This window comes from Anopheles aquasalis, chromosome Y, assembly GCF_943734665.1.
Source record: "Anopheles aquasalis chromosome Y, idAnoAquaMG_Q_19, whole genome shotgun sequence".
Classification (NCBI taxonomy): Eukaryota; Metazoa; Arthropoda; class Insecta; order Diptera; family Culicidae; genus Anopheles; species Anopheles aquasalis.
Genome location: NC_064879.1, coordinates 1,268,022 through 1,284,340, shown reverse-complemented (window position 1 = coordinate 1,284,340; position 16,319 = coordinate 1,268,022). Strand labels below are relative to the sequence as shown.

The following is a 16,319-nucleotide window of genomic DNA, read 5'->3' as shown; positions in this document are numbered from 1 at the left end:
CGATCACCACCACCATCACCTATGTCCTTCGTCGCCTTCGTCATCGGGGTCGCGCAAAACGAAAAAACAACAAACCGAAAATAACAACAACAACAACAACAAAAAAAAATAACAACACTCCAACAACAAACGTCGAACCGAAACTCTTTCCCTCCCCCTGGTTGGCCCCTCACGGCACAACCACGAGCGAAACAACAACTTGCCAAACAAACACAACAAAACCTGCAACAAACAAACACAACAAAACAAAAAAAAAACCTAAACAACAAATCAACAACGACGACGACGACAACAAAACTGTGATCTCGTGCGTGCGTGTCGTGTCGTGAACGGGATCGTACAGCCGCATGCCAGTGGAACGGCACCAGTGCTAGACCACCGGCAGTACCACTGCAATGGATCCGACGTACGTGGTGATGCTGTCGCTGCTGCTGGGGGCGGCGGTGGCGGCGGCGGTGGTAGGGACCGTGGCATCCCAGGCCTTACACACCCTGCACCACCAGCAGCAGGAGCAGCACTCCGTGGTACCACCCAGCAGCAGCTGGTTAGGGGTAGGGGTGCTGATCGGTGCCACCTCCACCCTGATGCTGGCACTGTGGAGCGACCGTCATCGGCGGTACCACAGCCGTCACCATCATCACCATCACCACCATCCACACGAAAACCACCACTATCACCCACCGCACCCGGGGCTGTCCGGTCAGTCCGGTGGTCCGGTAGCCGGCGGGCCGACCCTCCCCGCGGTGATGATGCTGATGTCCGCGGCGATACGGCGCCCCATCCGGCACCTGCTACTACCCCTGATGCTAGGAATTGCTACCGTTCTGCCAGGTGAGTCAGGTTATTGGTTCTGCCTTTTGTTCAATGCCACACATGCCTCAATCTTGCTCCCCCCATCACCCCATCACCCCAACCCTCCCCTTACGGAGGAATTATGCAATTGCGCTAAGCCCACCGACGCACACAGACACACACGCGGAAGTGGGGGACAAAATGGACATATCGCACACGAAAGCAGCAGCACTCCCGCAGACAGCCACAAAGAGAGCCTCATGTCTGTTTATCTTGGTCGACGACAACAACAACAACATGCACGGTGGCAAAGGCAAGGGACCTAATCTAAGATGCCAGCAGAGTAGGGGCTCGTCGTCGTCGTCGTCGTCGTCGTCGTCGCCGTGGTCGTCGCTCTCCGTTTCCGTTTCCGTTCCTGGGGGGTTGGTGCATCTTCGATTGGCTTGCGAGATTGCGAGCCCGGCAACCCCCCCCCCCCCCCTCCAACAAGCTGCAGAACCAATCAAGGACAGGCATCTGTTTCTGCTGCTGCTGCTGCTACTGGTTTCGTGGTGCATGTTAGAGGTGAACACGTGGGCGGTGTTGGTGGAACCCACCATTGCGGTGGTCACTGGCGGGGCGCACGGCATTGGCGCAGTCCGTTGGAGTCCGTGAGGCATTGCAGGCCCTGGTCCCAGCTTCCTGCAGTGGACCACCACCACCACCACCCCCAATCCCACCTCCTGGAACCGGGGGGGGGGGGGTTAAAGCAGCCAACCAGCCAAGCAATGCTGTGTCCCAACTTCCGGGAGCTGATAGCTGGCTGAAACAGACGGTGAACAGTGGTATGTGTAACCGCTGGGTGTGTGTGTGTGTGTGTGTTAGGGGAAACGGAAACCTAGATTCAACCCTCTCTCTCTCTCACTCTCCATCCACCCCCCCCATTGGCATAGTGGGAGAGGGGGGGGGGATATCAACAACAATGGGCAAAGTTGTTCTTGTGGACCACCCCCGGGTGCCGATGGTGTTCTCCGGGGTGGGCTGGCAAGGATGGAGGGGTTGTTAGCTATTCCACCCTTCTCCCTCCACCCCTATTTCGGTTTGCTCTCCGTTCGGTCTGCTCCGGATCCTACTACTCAGCCAGCTCAGCAACCTCAACAGTCAGCACACCGCAAAGCAAAACACGAAACGAAACGAAACGGAAACTGGTTGCCGAAAGTTTTGCCGAGCCAATCGCGCGTAAATGCAAAAGCACATAGGGCGCGTGCGGCAGTGCGAGGGCACACAGCGGGTGCGGAACGCGGTAAAGGAAAAGTTTGGGTTTAGTCGCGAGCTGCGCCGGTTTGACAGGTATCGGGATAAGTGCGCCGTGGCAGAGTGACAGAGGACAGAGGACAGGACAGGATCGTTATTACCAATTGTGTCAGTTGGAGTGACAGACCCGACCGCGCGCGCCGCACCGCGGTTAAACTAATAATTAGACAACCGCCGCTTAACATTGACACACTGGAACTGAACGGCCGGCAGGGAGATGGCGAGCGGATACCCAGTGGATCGTAGGCTAATTAGATTAATTGAGCGAGGGCGGGCGAGCGAGCAAGTGTTCCTGCTGAACTAATACACTGAAGGGTGCCTGGGAGGCATAAGCGGTCTGTCTTTTCGCTCATTACGCCCTAACGACTCGATGGCTGCTGTTCCTCGTGCACCACCACCGCTTAAGCCCCTTAAGGAACGTGGCAATGAATGTTTGATTTTAGCTGTTATAGCCGACGAACGGGGCCGGCGGTCCTGGGGTCGGTGGTTATTCAATTATGTACCGGACCACTTGAGCGACTTGGGTTTTGCTGGAACCCCGTTCGCTCTAATCTCCCCGCAGCAACCCCCGACACACCCCCTCGGGCTAGGGGCTGAACGGGGGTTGAAGGGGGTAACCCGGGAGCGGCCGGTGGGATGTTCGAGTGATTCTACGTGAATTATTAAAATTCAATTGAGCGCACCAGCGGGCCCATCCCACCGCACATCGCTTTCCGCAGGCCATCCGCGTCAATCGCGCACTGGGTGCCGATTTTTGGGGTTAGGGTGAACGGGCTGGAGGGGGGGGGGGGAGTAATTACCAGACACCAGGCCCCCCCCCCCAGTCCAGGCCAGTTATTAGGCCCCGGTTGGCGACCAGTTGCTGCATGCTGGACACTGCCGGGGACGCCTTTGCTCTTGGTGCCCCCCCGGCAGGTGTTCCAGGCTAACGCCAGGTCACAGGGGGCACAGCAGATTGAACCGTGTGGCGGAATCGATTTGCAATCACAGCATCGACAACGTTTCTCGGACACACGGGGCGGACCAGAAACCAGTGAACCGGAGATCCGTTCCCTACAAGTAGGTCATCAAGCGTGAATTAATTATGGCCAATGATTTTCGTCGGATTCGTCGGAGGTTCGTTTGGTGGAGAGCCGCGCGGTTGCACTTCGCTTCCCGGGTTTCTCGCTCTTTTTTTTTTTTTTTTGTTTTGTTAGGCGGCACCGAAGGGGACACGGGGTGCCCCGGCCCCCAACAACCTCTAAACCTCGGTCGTCTCGGGGGCGGCTCTTGCCCCTGGTACCTACAACAGGTACCAAGCGGTACCAGCAAAACCACGACGACTAGCAGGACGCCCACCGTTCGCTAAATGCAATATTAAATGTCATTTCGCTTCCGCTCCGATCAATATCCGCGCGCGCGCGCGCCCCACAACCCCCCCGAGGGGTGAGGGTGCCGGATATTGAATGAAAAAAAAAATATATGGCAGCGTGGAGCAGCTGGAGTGTGGCCGGCTCGTTTACGGTCGGTTGGTCGGTCGGTTTGGCCGATCTAGATCAATTATGCGATGCATTATGCAGCAGCCCCACACACAGGGACACACACATACTGTTTGGCCGGTTGGCAATTGGAAGCAATCGATGAATGCCGCGCGCGCCCTAGAAACGCGCCCGGTCGCGCCCGGGCTCTTACATAAGTGCCCCGGACCCAGGACTTTCGTTCATTCCTTTCGCGAATCCAGCCCATCATCTTCTTGCGTGATGCTGCACACATACACAGGAGGGCACGCACGCATCGATCGCAGCAGCAGCCGAATCATCGGCGCGGCACTGATTTGAGCGCCACGCGAGGCGAACTACCCCTCCGACGACACTCCCTCTCAAGGCCCCTCCCCCTACTGTGGAATCCTTGTTTCGATTGTCTGTCGGTGTGTGGGTGTGTGTGGTCGCCTGTCGAGCTTTTAATTAGATTTCAGTCCGTCCTCCAGCCAACCAACCGCATGGCAGACCGTCGGTGGCACTAACCTGCTCCTGGTGCCGGTGCTGCTGCTGGTGCGGTTGTGGCTGGAGTCGTTAAAGTTGTTTGCTCAAGCCAGGAAGGCGGAACGACAGCAGCAGCAGCAGCAGCAGCAGCAGATCACGACCGAATCCTCTGTGCGGCACGCACGCTTCTGCCAACTTCTACTTCGCCTGTTCACCCTTCAACCCCATCCCCTTTCCGCGAGACTAATCGAAATGCGGGGTATGAGTTGGGTGGGTGGTTGGGTGATGATTGCTTCCGTGCCGTGCCGCAACACACACCCACACCGATCGGCGATAGAAATCTGTTCCCAGTTTCCGGCACTCCAGGGGGTTGATTCAAGAGGGTTGGGGGGGGAGAGTGAAGAACTGTGAACTGTTTGTGAAGAGAGCGAGCGAGCGAGCGCCGTTGGTTTGCGTTTGTTGCTCGGTTTTGCTCTCTCCTCTCGGAAAATTATGTTTCTAATTGTTTATCGTCGGCTGAAAAGCGCCACCCATTCACAAGTACCCCCTCGCCCAACCGCCACCCCTCCGCTGCCACCATCCCCAGGACCTGTATGCAAAATCGTGGCTCGCGAGATCTGTCTGCATCGTTTTTGACTCGCTAAGAGGGCAAAGGCGTGTTGAACAACGCATGCTGCTAGTGCTGCTGCCGCTTGCCATTTCACTTTAGTGAAATAACTAACTCGAACTACAGGGTGACTCTATCAAAAACTGCAACAAAGTTCAAACTGCTGCCATTTCTAAACCACTCGCCCCAGTGATAGCTCGTTATATTGTTTATAGAAGCGTATAGAAGCTTTTTAGGGGGAATTTGTCAGAAAAGAATGTTATGTTCGTGATATAATTCAAGGGTGTCTATTTTATTTGTTTACTTGGGTCTTAATTGGTTTTCTTCGATGAGAAACCATTTGTTCTCCAGTAGTTTGTAAACAAAAAAAAAAATTATGGAGTTTAGTTGCCAGCGAGATCAGCTGATGATTTACACCCTCTGCGGTTGGCCACCAGGACGCATAAGTCGGTTTGCTAATGGATATTACGTAATTTTTCGCACTCCTCGCATAGTTTTGTACGGTGGATCTGAGATAAATCAACAAATTCATCTGCCAACTCTATAAGAAGCTTCATTGTAATCCTAGGCATGCAAACAATTCATGTGAACGCCCCGGGATATTCCAACGGGACTCTGTATCTTCCTACAAAGCGACAGAGACATGAGGTTTGGGGGGAAAAAGAACGTTCCACTCTTAATTTCCACTTCTGATTGGCTGTCAATATGTATGGACGTAAAAAGCGCAGGAATTCTCCATTTGTGGTGTTTTAAAGAGCAAGGGTAGAACTGGAAAAATAACATAGTAATAACGCTACTCCTAGAATGAGCCTAGGATGCCACAAAGCACCCTGCGGGCAGCGAGCGATGCATTCTTCTATCGTCTCAAGGCCATAATTCATCCAAAATGTAACATAACGAAAAAGAAATCTAAAGTGATTCGAAAATTTTATGAAATTTCCGACACTTTTAGGTTTTACTCAAAAAACAAGTTCAAAGAAAAATGAAAAAGATATGGCGCTTTAACTGTGTTGCAGTTTTTTTCCTTACCTCACCCTGTACAGTGGCACTGACACTGACTGACACACAAACCCCGACAATTCAGCGAAAAGTGAGGACGTGAAGTAGTTCTGGCAAGTTGAGTTGCGAGAAAAAGCAGCAGCAGCAGCAGCAGCAACATTTCCCCCAAAAAAAAAACAGAACGAGCTCTCCCCAAAACGAGTTCCAGTTATCCTGTTAGCATTCTCGGCAGCTGCAGTAGCATTACACTACTGCAAGCAACACACACATAGATGGTACTGATGGAAATCAACAACCTCTGTCTGTGGTTGCTGCAATGCTCAGTAGCGCCATTGCATCCGCAGCCGCAGGAGTCAATGGAGATGAGCCCTTGTTACGGGATCCCCAATATATTCGCGTGTGTATATGTGTGTCTGTTATGGCGCACGTCTGCCGAAGAGATTTTCCGAAACTCGCGAGGAGCTCCACAGAGCGAGATGGAGAGAGAGCGAGAGCGAGAGAGAGAGAGAAAGAGAGAGAGAGAGAGCGAGAGAATGCAGCAGCAAACCGCACAATGTAGTGCCTCTGCTGCAAAAGAGAAAATGCTGGTGGTTGGAAATGGTCGCGAACGCAGGGGGATGCTGTGAATACTGTACAAGAGGAGTGGTGGCTGCAGCCGCTGCTGGTCAGAAGGACAAGAAGCATAAACAAAAAAGCGAAAAAGCGAGAAAAAAGAAAACAAAAGAACCGAGAAAGGGGTTTTGCAACAAAAATGAGGCCATCGTCGGTGTGCCATCGACATCCGAGCCACACAGCTACACTCAGCCTCACTTGCACGCGCTCTCGCTCTCTCTCTCTCTCTCTCTCTCTCTCTCGCTCTCTCTCTCTCTCTGCGCGCGCCTGGAGTCACCTTTTGGCTTCGGCTGCTGGATTCGGTCGGTTGCTCGGTCGCTGGTCCCCCCCCCCCCCCGGACTCCCTTGTTGTTGAGGAACGGCGTACCACACCACGCTGGCCGCAACTTTGCAAAACCAGATGCGACCTTACAGCGCCAACCAACCGTTCGTTGCGTTGTTGGACCAGAGAGACACAAAACGCCATGCAGCAGGGAACGTCAGCAGCAGCAGCAGAAGAAGAAGAAGAAGAAGAAGAAGAAGCCAGCAGCGTTGCAGTCGTGCTCGTTTCGCGTTCGCTCGCCCGCTGCTTCTGCACATTCTACTTTTCCCTTTCCATCTCTCAGTTTCTCGCTCTGTCTCGGTTGCTCTCTCTCTCTCTCTCTCTCTCTCTCTCTCTCTCTCTCTCTCCCTCTCTCTCTATTGAAGCCTGAATCGAATGAAAGGCGCTCGAGACAAGTGCCAAGAGGTAGAAAAGAAGAAACAGAAGAAGAAGAAGAAAAAAAGGCTGAAGCGCTGGCGTTGGGAAAACAGAGGAAAGGGGTGGTGGCAGGAATGGGGACGAGCAGGCAGGGGTAGCAACGGTTATGGTTGAAAAACGTGATGAGCGAGAATCGTGAGTGCCAAAAACAAAAAAAACAAAAAAAAGAAAGGAAAAAACAAAACCAAACAGTAGAGGAAAGCATGGAAAACGGGGTTGGAACCACCACCCCCCCCCCCGCGTTCCCTTCGCTTTTAAATCTCATTTATGTGGTGAAGGTGGAGGGGTGAATGGAAATGTGCCGGGCAGGTGGCGGGAATGAAGGGGGGGGGGGGGGGGGGGTGGAGCAGGACAAATCAAACATTGGAGTGTCCTCCGGGAGCCACGATACCGCCTTGGGACGTAGTGTGCTGATGGTGGTGGGGGTGATTGTGGTGGTGGTTAACCGCTATACACATACACACGCCCACACACATACACACACACAGTCACCAACGCAGCATAGTACACTGGACCGCCTGCGCTGGACGCTCAGAGCTTGCACTTTTCAGTGTGCGTGTGTATGTGTGTGTGTGTATGTGTGGGTGGGTGGGCATGTGCGTGCCTAGGTAGAGCAGGGTGCCCAAAGATAACGGTCGATAATCGGCCCCACCATTAGCATACCATTCACTATCCGCCAACCCTCCCCTCCCCGTACCCCCTCGGTATCCCTATTCCACCAAAAACTGTCTGGTCTGGTGTGGTCTCCTTCGATGAGCGAAAAAGAGAGAGAGAGAGAGAGAGAGAGAGAGAGAGAGAGAGAGAGAGCCTGGAGAGTGCATTGAATTGCAACGCAGCAGAGCAGCTCGCTGCACACACACCAATCATAAGGGGATGGTCCCACCATCAGGCACCAGCACAGGTCATTCAACCCCCACCGCCCGCACAGACAGGCGGACGGAACGTCAGGGTGGCTTCGTTTGTCAAAACCGATCAAACGCTCTCCTGGGGTGGAAGGGGATGCTGGAAGCTGACGGGGGTACAAAAGGGGGGTTCCGCTGTCAAATTCAATTTGCCAAAAGTACCCCCCCCCCCCCCCCACCCCACTCATTCCCTCCCCTGCCCTCTCCGTGGCACTTTCCCTCCATTAAAGAGCAGCATGCAATCATGAATGGAGCATCATTTCGGGTGTTTTGGGGGGGGGCGGGAAGGGGGGGGGGGGGGGGTGCAATGGCCGCCACCGGAATGGAATGGAAAAGGGATGGTGAACGATTCTAGGTCACACCGACCGACTGACCGCTGATGCTGATCCGGCGAAATCTAATGAAGTAATACATATCCCCGGGCACGAGCACAACAACCCACCCACCCACCCACCCACATGATCGATCAGTCGGCGCGCTGTCTGAAGTTGCCTAGCAAATGAGATAAGGAAGGAAGGCGGAGGAGGTACAGGGAGGGGGCGTGTGTTGTTTTAGGATCCGGAAACCCCCCGGATCCGGACCGAAAGCCCATAAAGGCCACCGCCCCCCCCCCCCCCCCCCCACCCCTCTTAGGGGTGTAGTCATGTTTATCCAGCAGACGTTCGCTTTCGTTTTCGGTTGCTCGTGCCCGTGACCGATGACGGTGACTGTGGTGTGACGGTGGCCACCACCCCGCACCCCATTTGCCTTTCACAAACACCCCGGGGGAGGGGGTGCGTATTAGCACACCTGTCGGCGTGAATTAGGTGCCCACCGACCGATCGATCTCAACCGCCCGGACCGCTTTGTTTGTTTGTTTGTTTGGCCACAGCATCTTCAGCACAGCACCCTCGCCTAGGGAGAAGGGGGTGAGGGAGTAACGGTGATCCATCGCAGTGACGGATTGCGGGGAGCTGGGAAGTCGGGAACCGTGGCTGGGCGACCACAAATTTTGTTGTTTGCCAAGAAGCGAAGTGCGGTGCGGTGCGGTGCGGTGACAGGGCTGTGGTGAGTGGACAAGAAGAGGGCACAAGCAGGGCGCAAGCACAGGTCGAAGATGTGCGGTGGCGACTCGACTGGCGCAAACCCGGCGATAAGGGTATTATGGATCGCTTTGGCTTTTGGCGCGAACAATGAAGCCTTCCCCTCCCTGTGCTGCGATGAAGGTGTTGGGTACCGAAGACACTCCCTCCCCCTTCCCCTCCCATCGCTTCACCGGATGATATATTAATGGAAGTGCTGCTTGCAAGTGACACTCTCAACCGCTCCCACTCCTCTTACCTGTGTAGTAATATCTCTTCGTGTCCCAGGTGTGCCCTTGATTTATGGGCTAGTATTGCCCCAACGCCCCCCCCCCTCCCCCACCGAACACTAGGAGAGGGTGAGTTATCCGCGCACATTCACCATTTTTTGAGTGGGGGGGGGGGGGGGCGTTACCGGCAAGAGAGTCGACAAATTTCAAAACTACCACCATCCCGCTTGTTGTGGCGGCAGGGGTGAGAGGGAAGGGGGGGGGGGGGGGGGTAGCGGGAGGTCCGTTAAAGTGCACATACACTCACACTCTCCTGCTAGTGGTTCCTTCTCTTTGTTGACAGCAGGAATTGGACGCCATTGATCTTCTTCCGGTGCGCGCGCGCGCCCGCGTGTGGGTGGAAAAGAGAGCGAGAGAGAGAGAGAGAGAGAAAGACAGGAACAGAAGTGCTAGGCAACGGATGCCTGGAGTTTCTGGGCCCGATCCTAAGGGCCCGTCTAGGTGTGGGTAAGGATGGGGTGTGTGGCCAGCGCTCAAGCGCTTAACTGCAGCACTTTGCTCTTTTTAACGATCCGCCCCCCACCACCATCCATCCATCCTTCCTTCCAAAACCTTCGGCCGGACATTGTGGAGGCTGTCCCGTCGTCTCGCCTCCCACCACCCCGCCCCCCCCCCCCCGGCCCCAGCGCCCGGTGGCGGCAGTTGCCGGAAAGTGAAAAATGTTTGCCAGCAAGCGGGCTCGGTATAGGGAAGAGGGAATTCGCGGCGACACCCGTGGTAAAAAGGATAGCAAAAAAAAAAAGAAAAGGAAAAAAAAACTAGCGGTAACGAACCAACGGAAGAGAAGAAAAAGAAGCGAGCAACCAAAACAAAAAAAACTCCCCCCGCTGCAGTAAAATAAAAGTTCATCAAACTTTCCTCCTCCTCCTCCTCCTCCTCTTTCCCTCCCATTGCCCTGTCTCTGTCTCTGTTCTCTGCGTTCGTGACACGTTGCTTCCCCTGTCCCACATCGTCAGCAACGGGGAGGGGGGGGGGGGCATGACGCACCGTTGGTGGGCTCAATGGAGGCGCATGGTTGTTGGTGAAATTTCCACGAAAGATGAGATAACACTTCTGGGCGGGGTAGGGAGGGTGAGGTGGCAGATGGAGATGGGCTGTTCACCAAGGTCACTCATTTGGTGGAATGGGGTGAAAACGCCAACGGTGCCGGTGGCTGATGTGGTGTGACGATGAAGGCGCATGGTGCTCGATGGAGACGCATGGTGCTCGATGGAGACGCATGGTCACCGGACGATGCAACCTCTTCCCGACCAATCCCGGCAAAATCCGGAAACCGGAAGCCTCTCTCTCTCTCTCTCTCTCTCTCTCTCTCTCGATACGTGTGTAGATCGTCGATCGCGGTCTCTATGCACAAAAATCCAAATCAAGGTATTGTGTGTGCGCGCGCGCGCGCGCCCGTATGTGTGGTCCGGTTTGATTCACACATACACACACACACACTCACACACACACGCATACACAAAGGAGGGTGGGCAACCACCAGGCACCAAGACCGAGATGCAGCATCTGGTTCGTGAAACCAACCGCCCAAACCCTCGACACTCGATCAATTCCACCAAAAATCAATTTCAAGGCGAAGGCGAATGCCAACCAACCACCCAACCAATTCACCAAAAAGCCCCTCCCCCTCCGTTCCTTTCTCCCCATCACCTTCCGGTCCACTTTTGTGTTGCTTCCTCGGTAGCTAACGATCTGCACACCCTCTCCCCCACACTCTCTTGTTCCATCATCCCGCCTGCCCCACTGTTATATTCTCTTATTACAGAGAACTGAGGGTAGGTGGGGGGGACGGAGGGAGGGAGGTGGTTAAGGCTGTTGTTTCGGCCATAAATAAAATTAACGATACCCAAACGCGGCGCTGTTTTGGGCCGGCTGGATGAATGGACCGGGTGGATGTGTTTTCTTCCAGCCTCCCCCCCTCCTACTCCTCCTTCGCCTTCTATCGCCCCTACCCCACCCCCTTTTGTGCGCCACCATCGTCACTATTTGATTCGCACGAGAAGGGCACTTTGTTTGAAGTGCAGAAAGGGGGTGGGTGGGTGGAGGGTAGAAGTAAGCGGGATAAAAATGTAATGGTGCCTAGTGGAGTGGAGGGGGGGCAGTGGGGTTGGGGTGGTAAATATGACGTAAAACCATTCCCTTTTTCCCATTATTTGGCATCCCTTTGGTTCATTGACATTGGCGATGATGGCACATGATTGCACAAATTACCCACCATAATGAGACCGGGGGCCGGGAGGGGGAGGAGGCGGTGGTGGGTGCTTTGGGGAAAGGCACGGAATGGGTTCCAACATTCCTATCCAGCAATGGTAGCCATATCGCTTTGCACAATTCACTCACTGCTTACAATCACTCTCTTGATCTATTTTCATATTTATAATTCTCTCTCTCTCTTTGTCTCTCTCTATCTATTTCTCTGTTTTTCTCTCTGCTCTCTCTGCTCTCTCTCTCTCTCTCTCTTTCTCTCTGTCTGACACACAACCACACATCCACGCACAGTAATCGATGCCGGCTATCACGAGAAACGGCTGCTGCACCACCTGCTGGACAACTACAACGTGCTGGAGCGGCCAGTGGTTAACGAGTCCGATCCGTTGCAGCTCAGCTTCGGCCTAACGCTGATGCAAATCATCGACGTGGTAAGTACGCCGCTCCGGTTCCGCTTCGGATTTGGTGGATTTCCGAACGTCCGCTCCGCCCAACCCCCTCCCTCTGTCCCCAGGCAAAGCTAGTTTGCTTTGATGGACCAATCCAAATCCAAATCCCCGCTACGGAGTGGAGGTTCTAGAGATTAGGGCACGTCCTTCACGGATGTTTGCCACTCTTCCTCTCTCTCTCTCTCACTCGCTCGCTCGCTTCGCGCCCCCTCTCTCTCTCTCTCTCTCTCTCTCTCTCTTTGATGTAGCCATTGAGTGATTAATGAGCTTTAATTTACTTACTTCACTTCACTGTGTTCGCGGTGGCGCAAATTTGCCGCCTTCTTTGGCCACCTTCACCTTCTGTTTCCAATTTCTTTTCTTGATCTACTACAACAAAATCCATCCGTCTGTTTACTGCTGAGCGCTGAGTGGTTAAGACAGCTTTCTACTTTTTGTTTGCGAAGCAGACGCATGACGGGGTGATGGTCAATGGTCTTCTTTCACAGCCAAAATTTGTGGCATGTTTCGTGACTGATTGATGAGCAGCATAATGATGTAACGCGCAGCGGGCACGTTGTGGGGACCGGGGGAGGCGAACGGAACGGAGAATATTAATGATCCGAGTGCGAGCGTGCGAAGCGCCATCGCGCTGTGTTAGTTTTGGGTTAGTTTTTGATGTATTAATTGTTCGATCGGCGACGGAAAGTCACAAGAACGGGTCCACGTACCCCGCCTGTCTCTCATATGGTGTTCTCTTACGTGTCGTTGCAGGACGAAAAGAATCAGCTGCTCATCACGAATATCTGGCTGAAGCTGGTAAGTAGTTAGTGGTAGTAGCGTGCCCTGCTATAACCGTCTTTCATCACGAAGCCGTCTGTCGATCGTCTCTGCATCGTTGTACCGCATCCACTCACTCACTCGATTCCCTCGACTGTTTATTTATGTATAAGAATGCTGCTGCTGCTGCTGCTGCTGCTGCTACTTCGACGACCTGTTAGTGTTTAATGGCTCAACCCTTCCCTTTCTCCTTCGTCTTTACCATGTCACTCTTTTTCTCTCTCTCTCTCTCTCACACACATAAACACAACTACTCTGGCCAGCGAACAAAAAGGGAATTCGATTCGAAGTCCAGCCGAATGGCGTGAGGATGCCATAAAAGAAAAAAAATAACGAAGATGGCGTATGAATGAAAGGGTAAATGGGGGGGGGGGGGAAGAGAGGGGGGTCCGGTGCGCGCATTACACTCACATTAGGCAGGTGAGTCGGGCGGCCATAAATGTGGCGCCCGCAGATCGATGTGATGGTAAACGCATTACCCGTCGCTCGGCCGCAAAAGGTTTCGGCTTCGCCGTTGTCGTTGTGGTGGTGGTGGTGGTGACGGTGGCGGTGACAATTGCCATGGCATGGCTGGTGGGTCCATTTTGACGCTGACACGGCGACTGCTTACGCAATACTCCCGTGATGCGGGATGCGGAAAGGGTGAGCTTGTGTTTTGTTTTTCTCTCTCTTTCCTCTCTCTCTCTCTCTCTCTCTCTCTCTCTTTCTCTCTCTCTTTCTCTCTCTCTCCCTTCCTACCTTCCTTCCTTTTGGGGTTGCGCCCCTAACGGCCGACCCTAATGATCGATGACCTTTTGTAATGGAATTGATTCCGTGAATTGATCCCTTCACTAACCCATCGCCACCACCACCATCCTTTTCCCCATTTTTGTATGTGTGTGTGTGGGGGGGGGGGGAGGCCTTTATCACTCAACGAGAAGCTCGTTAGCTCACGGACTGAATCAATCAACCATTTTGGGTCCGCACCCTATCCACCCCCCTTCATCTATCTATCTACCTCTATCTGGCTCGTTTTCTCGCACGCACAGGCACACAGACCGACAGACAGGGGTCTGCACGTCACTCGCTTTGTCGAATGTGGCGTCACCGTTGCTGCGTTCGACTTTTGCGGCATCCCTCCGAGCCCTCTACGCACGTCGCGTTTTACAGGAAAGGAGCCGGAAGGAATGAGCATGGGATGAATAAGGTGGTTGAGGGGTAGCAAACCGCTAGGAAGCAGGAGGTTGGTCGGCCGGCCGGCCGGCCGGCTCGGTCGGGCCCTATCGTCGATCTCGGCATTTCTTCTTAGCGCTTCTTCATTCCGCTCGCAGGGACCCCACGACGGGCCCAACGCCCCAAGGGTGGGTCACGCAGGAGGGGGTTGTAGGAAGATAGAGAGTGAGAGAGAGAGAGAGAGAGAGCTGATCACAAACCCGGTCCCGGTCTGGCCTCCCGGGTTCGGTCTGATGCCGGAAGGCTACCCAACATTCCCGGGAGCCCGGAGGCCAATAATTTAGAGTCTCCCTTCTTCACCGTGGCGCATCATCGACCAACCCCCTACCCCACCACCGCCTAGCATGACCGTCAACGAAGATGACGATGATGAGGTATTCAATTCGCTGGCGCAAACCCAAGGGCCACCAGCACGCTGGGAGGGCATTCCAAGCATTTCGGCTGGGCTGGGGTCCTTTCATTCGTTTTCTTCTTCTTCTTCTTCTTTCGACAAAGCAAGGGGATAGCGAGGGGGGCGGTGGTTTAGGGATTGGAAGCCGGTGCGGCCGGGCATTTAACAAAGAGGCGAGAGGCGCTGTGGGTTCCGTGTCGCTCTTGGCTCTCTCTTTCTCTCGCTCTCTTTCTTTCTCTCTCTCTCTCTCTCTCTCTCTCTTTCTCTCTCTCTCTCTCTCTCCCTCTATCTCTCTCTGCCTGACCAATCGTTCGCACAAAAGGTGGGCAACGGTGTCGTCTCGTCCTGGAACACTGGGGAAAGCGAGCGGAACACACACGCTGGTGCTGTGCCCGATTGATTGGTGGTTTGATCCAGTGGCACGCACCGGCACAGACATTCCATTCATTCCAACGCACATACACACTAGCTTACCGGAGCGCCAAATGCCAAAAATGTGGAAAAATCTAAATCAAGGCACCCTTGACGCAGCCCAGGGAGGAGGGGGGGATGTCGGCTGACTGACTCTCGTATCAACTCGGCTCTCTCTCTCTCTCTCTCTCTCGCTCTCGTATTATCCTTTTGAGTTTCATTTGAGGCAGAATCGTTGCTACGTTCGTTGACAGCAAAAGCGAGCCGACGCACGGAGGGCTATTTGATCCAAAAGCTGGTCAAAACTCCTGAGTATGATCTTTTTGTGTTTTCAAACATTATCTTACTAATAATCTTTTACATTGCCTTACTATTATCAATATTAGCTGTGAAGTGGAAGAATACAAATAGCTGAAATAGGTGCGTTCTTAAATAAACGCGATTCTTGTAAAAAAAAAAGTAGTTACTCTCAAGATAACAGCCTGTTTTTGGTATGCACAAACATCTACGAGGTTAGTAGAGTATTTTGCAGTGAAGTTTAAAAACAATCACAGCTTTTTATCAAAAACCTGAACCTCTCCAAAATCGTATGAAAAAGTGACAATTTCAGCTTCAGTTTTCTCAAAAGTCCGTCAATGCTCGCGCAAAACTTTAGGTAGCATTTGAAAGAGTAATGTCTCTAGAATATAAAACTTGCCAAAATGATTCCTCCTCTCGGTTCCTTTTCACCGATTTTTTCATGTTTTTGTAAAATATGGGGTTTTCAGAACATTTTCGTCCAATTGTTGTACTTGCGTTTTATTCTTCAGCTGTTTCACGGTGATATTTTTGTGAGAGATATTTGACAAATGCCTCAAGAAGTTTATGGATGACATGCTTCAATATTCTGAGAAGAAATTAGCACAACTTTTGGAGTAACCGTCAGAGGCCGACAAAATGAAGATTGTTTGAAAGGAAATTCGGAGATTCAAAGCAAATTTCAAGCGAATTTGGAGATTCAAAGCAATTATTCCGATACCAACTGGATGATTTCAACGTTGCCAATGATAAATGGTTGCAATCTAGAGTGAATTTGATTTTTTGCATAAGGTAAACACAATAAAATGGGCGACCCCCCAAGAGAAATTACAGATATTAGAGAAGTAAGAGAAGAGCAGATTCATGACAAAAAAAACCTTTTCTTGCTCATTTGTGCTGGAATTGCTAGTAAACATTTTGTTAAGGTGTACATCGAATATCAATCATATTTATAACAAATAACAGAATTTTTGGGGTTTTGGTCAGCTTTTGGCTAAAAATATCCCTCTGTGCGACGTGCGCCTGTATCTATGTGTGCGTGTGTGTTTGTAAGTGTCACCGGAAGGGTGCGAGGGGACGGGGGAAAAGTGGCCAATCTCAAGTGGCGCACTTCACTTGCCAACCCACCCAGATTCATATCTCAGTGAACGCTTTGCTTCGTTTGCCTTCGTTCGACCGGTCGGTTCGTTCCAGGGGGCGTTCATCCAAAACAACAATAATTCCCCCACCAGCCCCATCATACCTTCCAATCCTTAACTTGTTCCCTGGTCGGATG

The 16,319-nt window shown here is 52.9% G+C and overlaps 1 protein-coding gene across 2 annotated transcripts in view; it reads left to right on the top strand.

Annotated features, from left to right (window-relative positions):
• LOC126579647 (neuronal acetylcholine receptor subunit alpha-7-like) overlaps window positions 1-16,319 on the top strand; it is a 40,145-nt gene that overhangs the window by 4,297 nt on the left and 19,529 nt on the right. For both annotated transcript variants that reach the window (XM_050243145.1, XM_050243144.1), the window contains exons 3-5: window positions 344-831; window positions 11,756-11,895; window positions 12,667-12,711. In XM_050243145.1, the coding sequence (XP_050099102.1) occupies window positions 396-831; window positions 11,756-11,895; window positions 12,667-12,711 (621 nt within the window). In that variant the 5' untranslated portion in view covers window positions 344-395. The remainder of the gene's footprint in view (window positions 1-343; window positions 832-11,755; window positions 11,896-12,666; window positions 12,712-16,319) is intronic.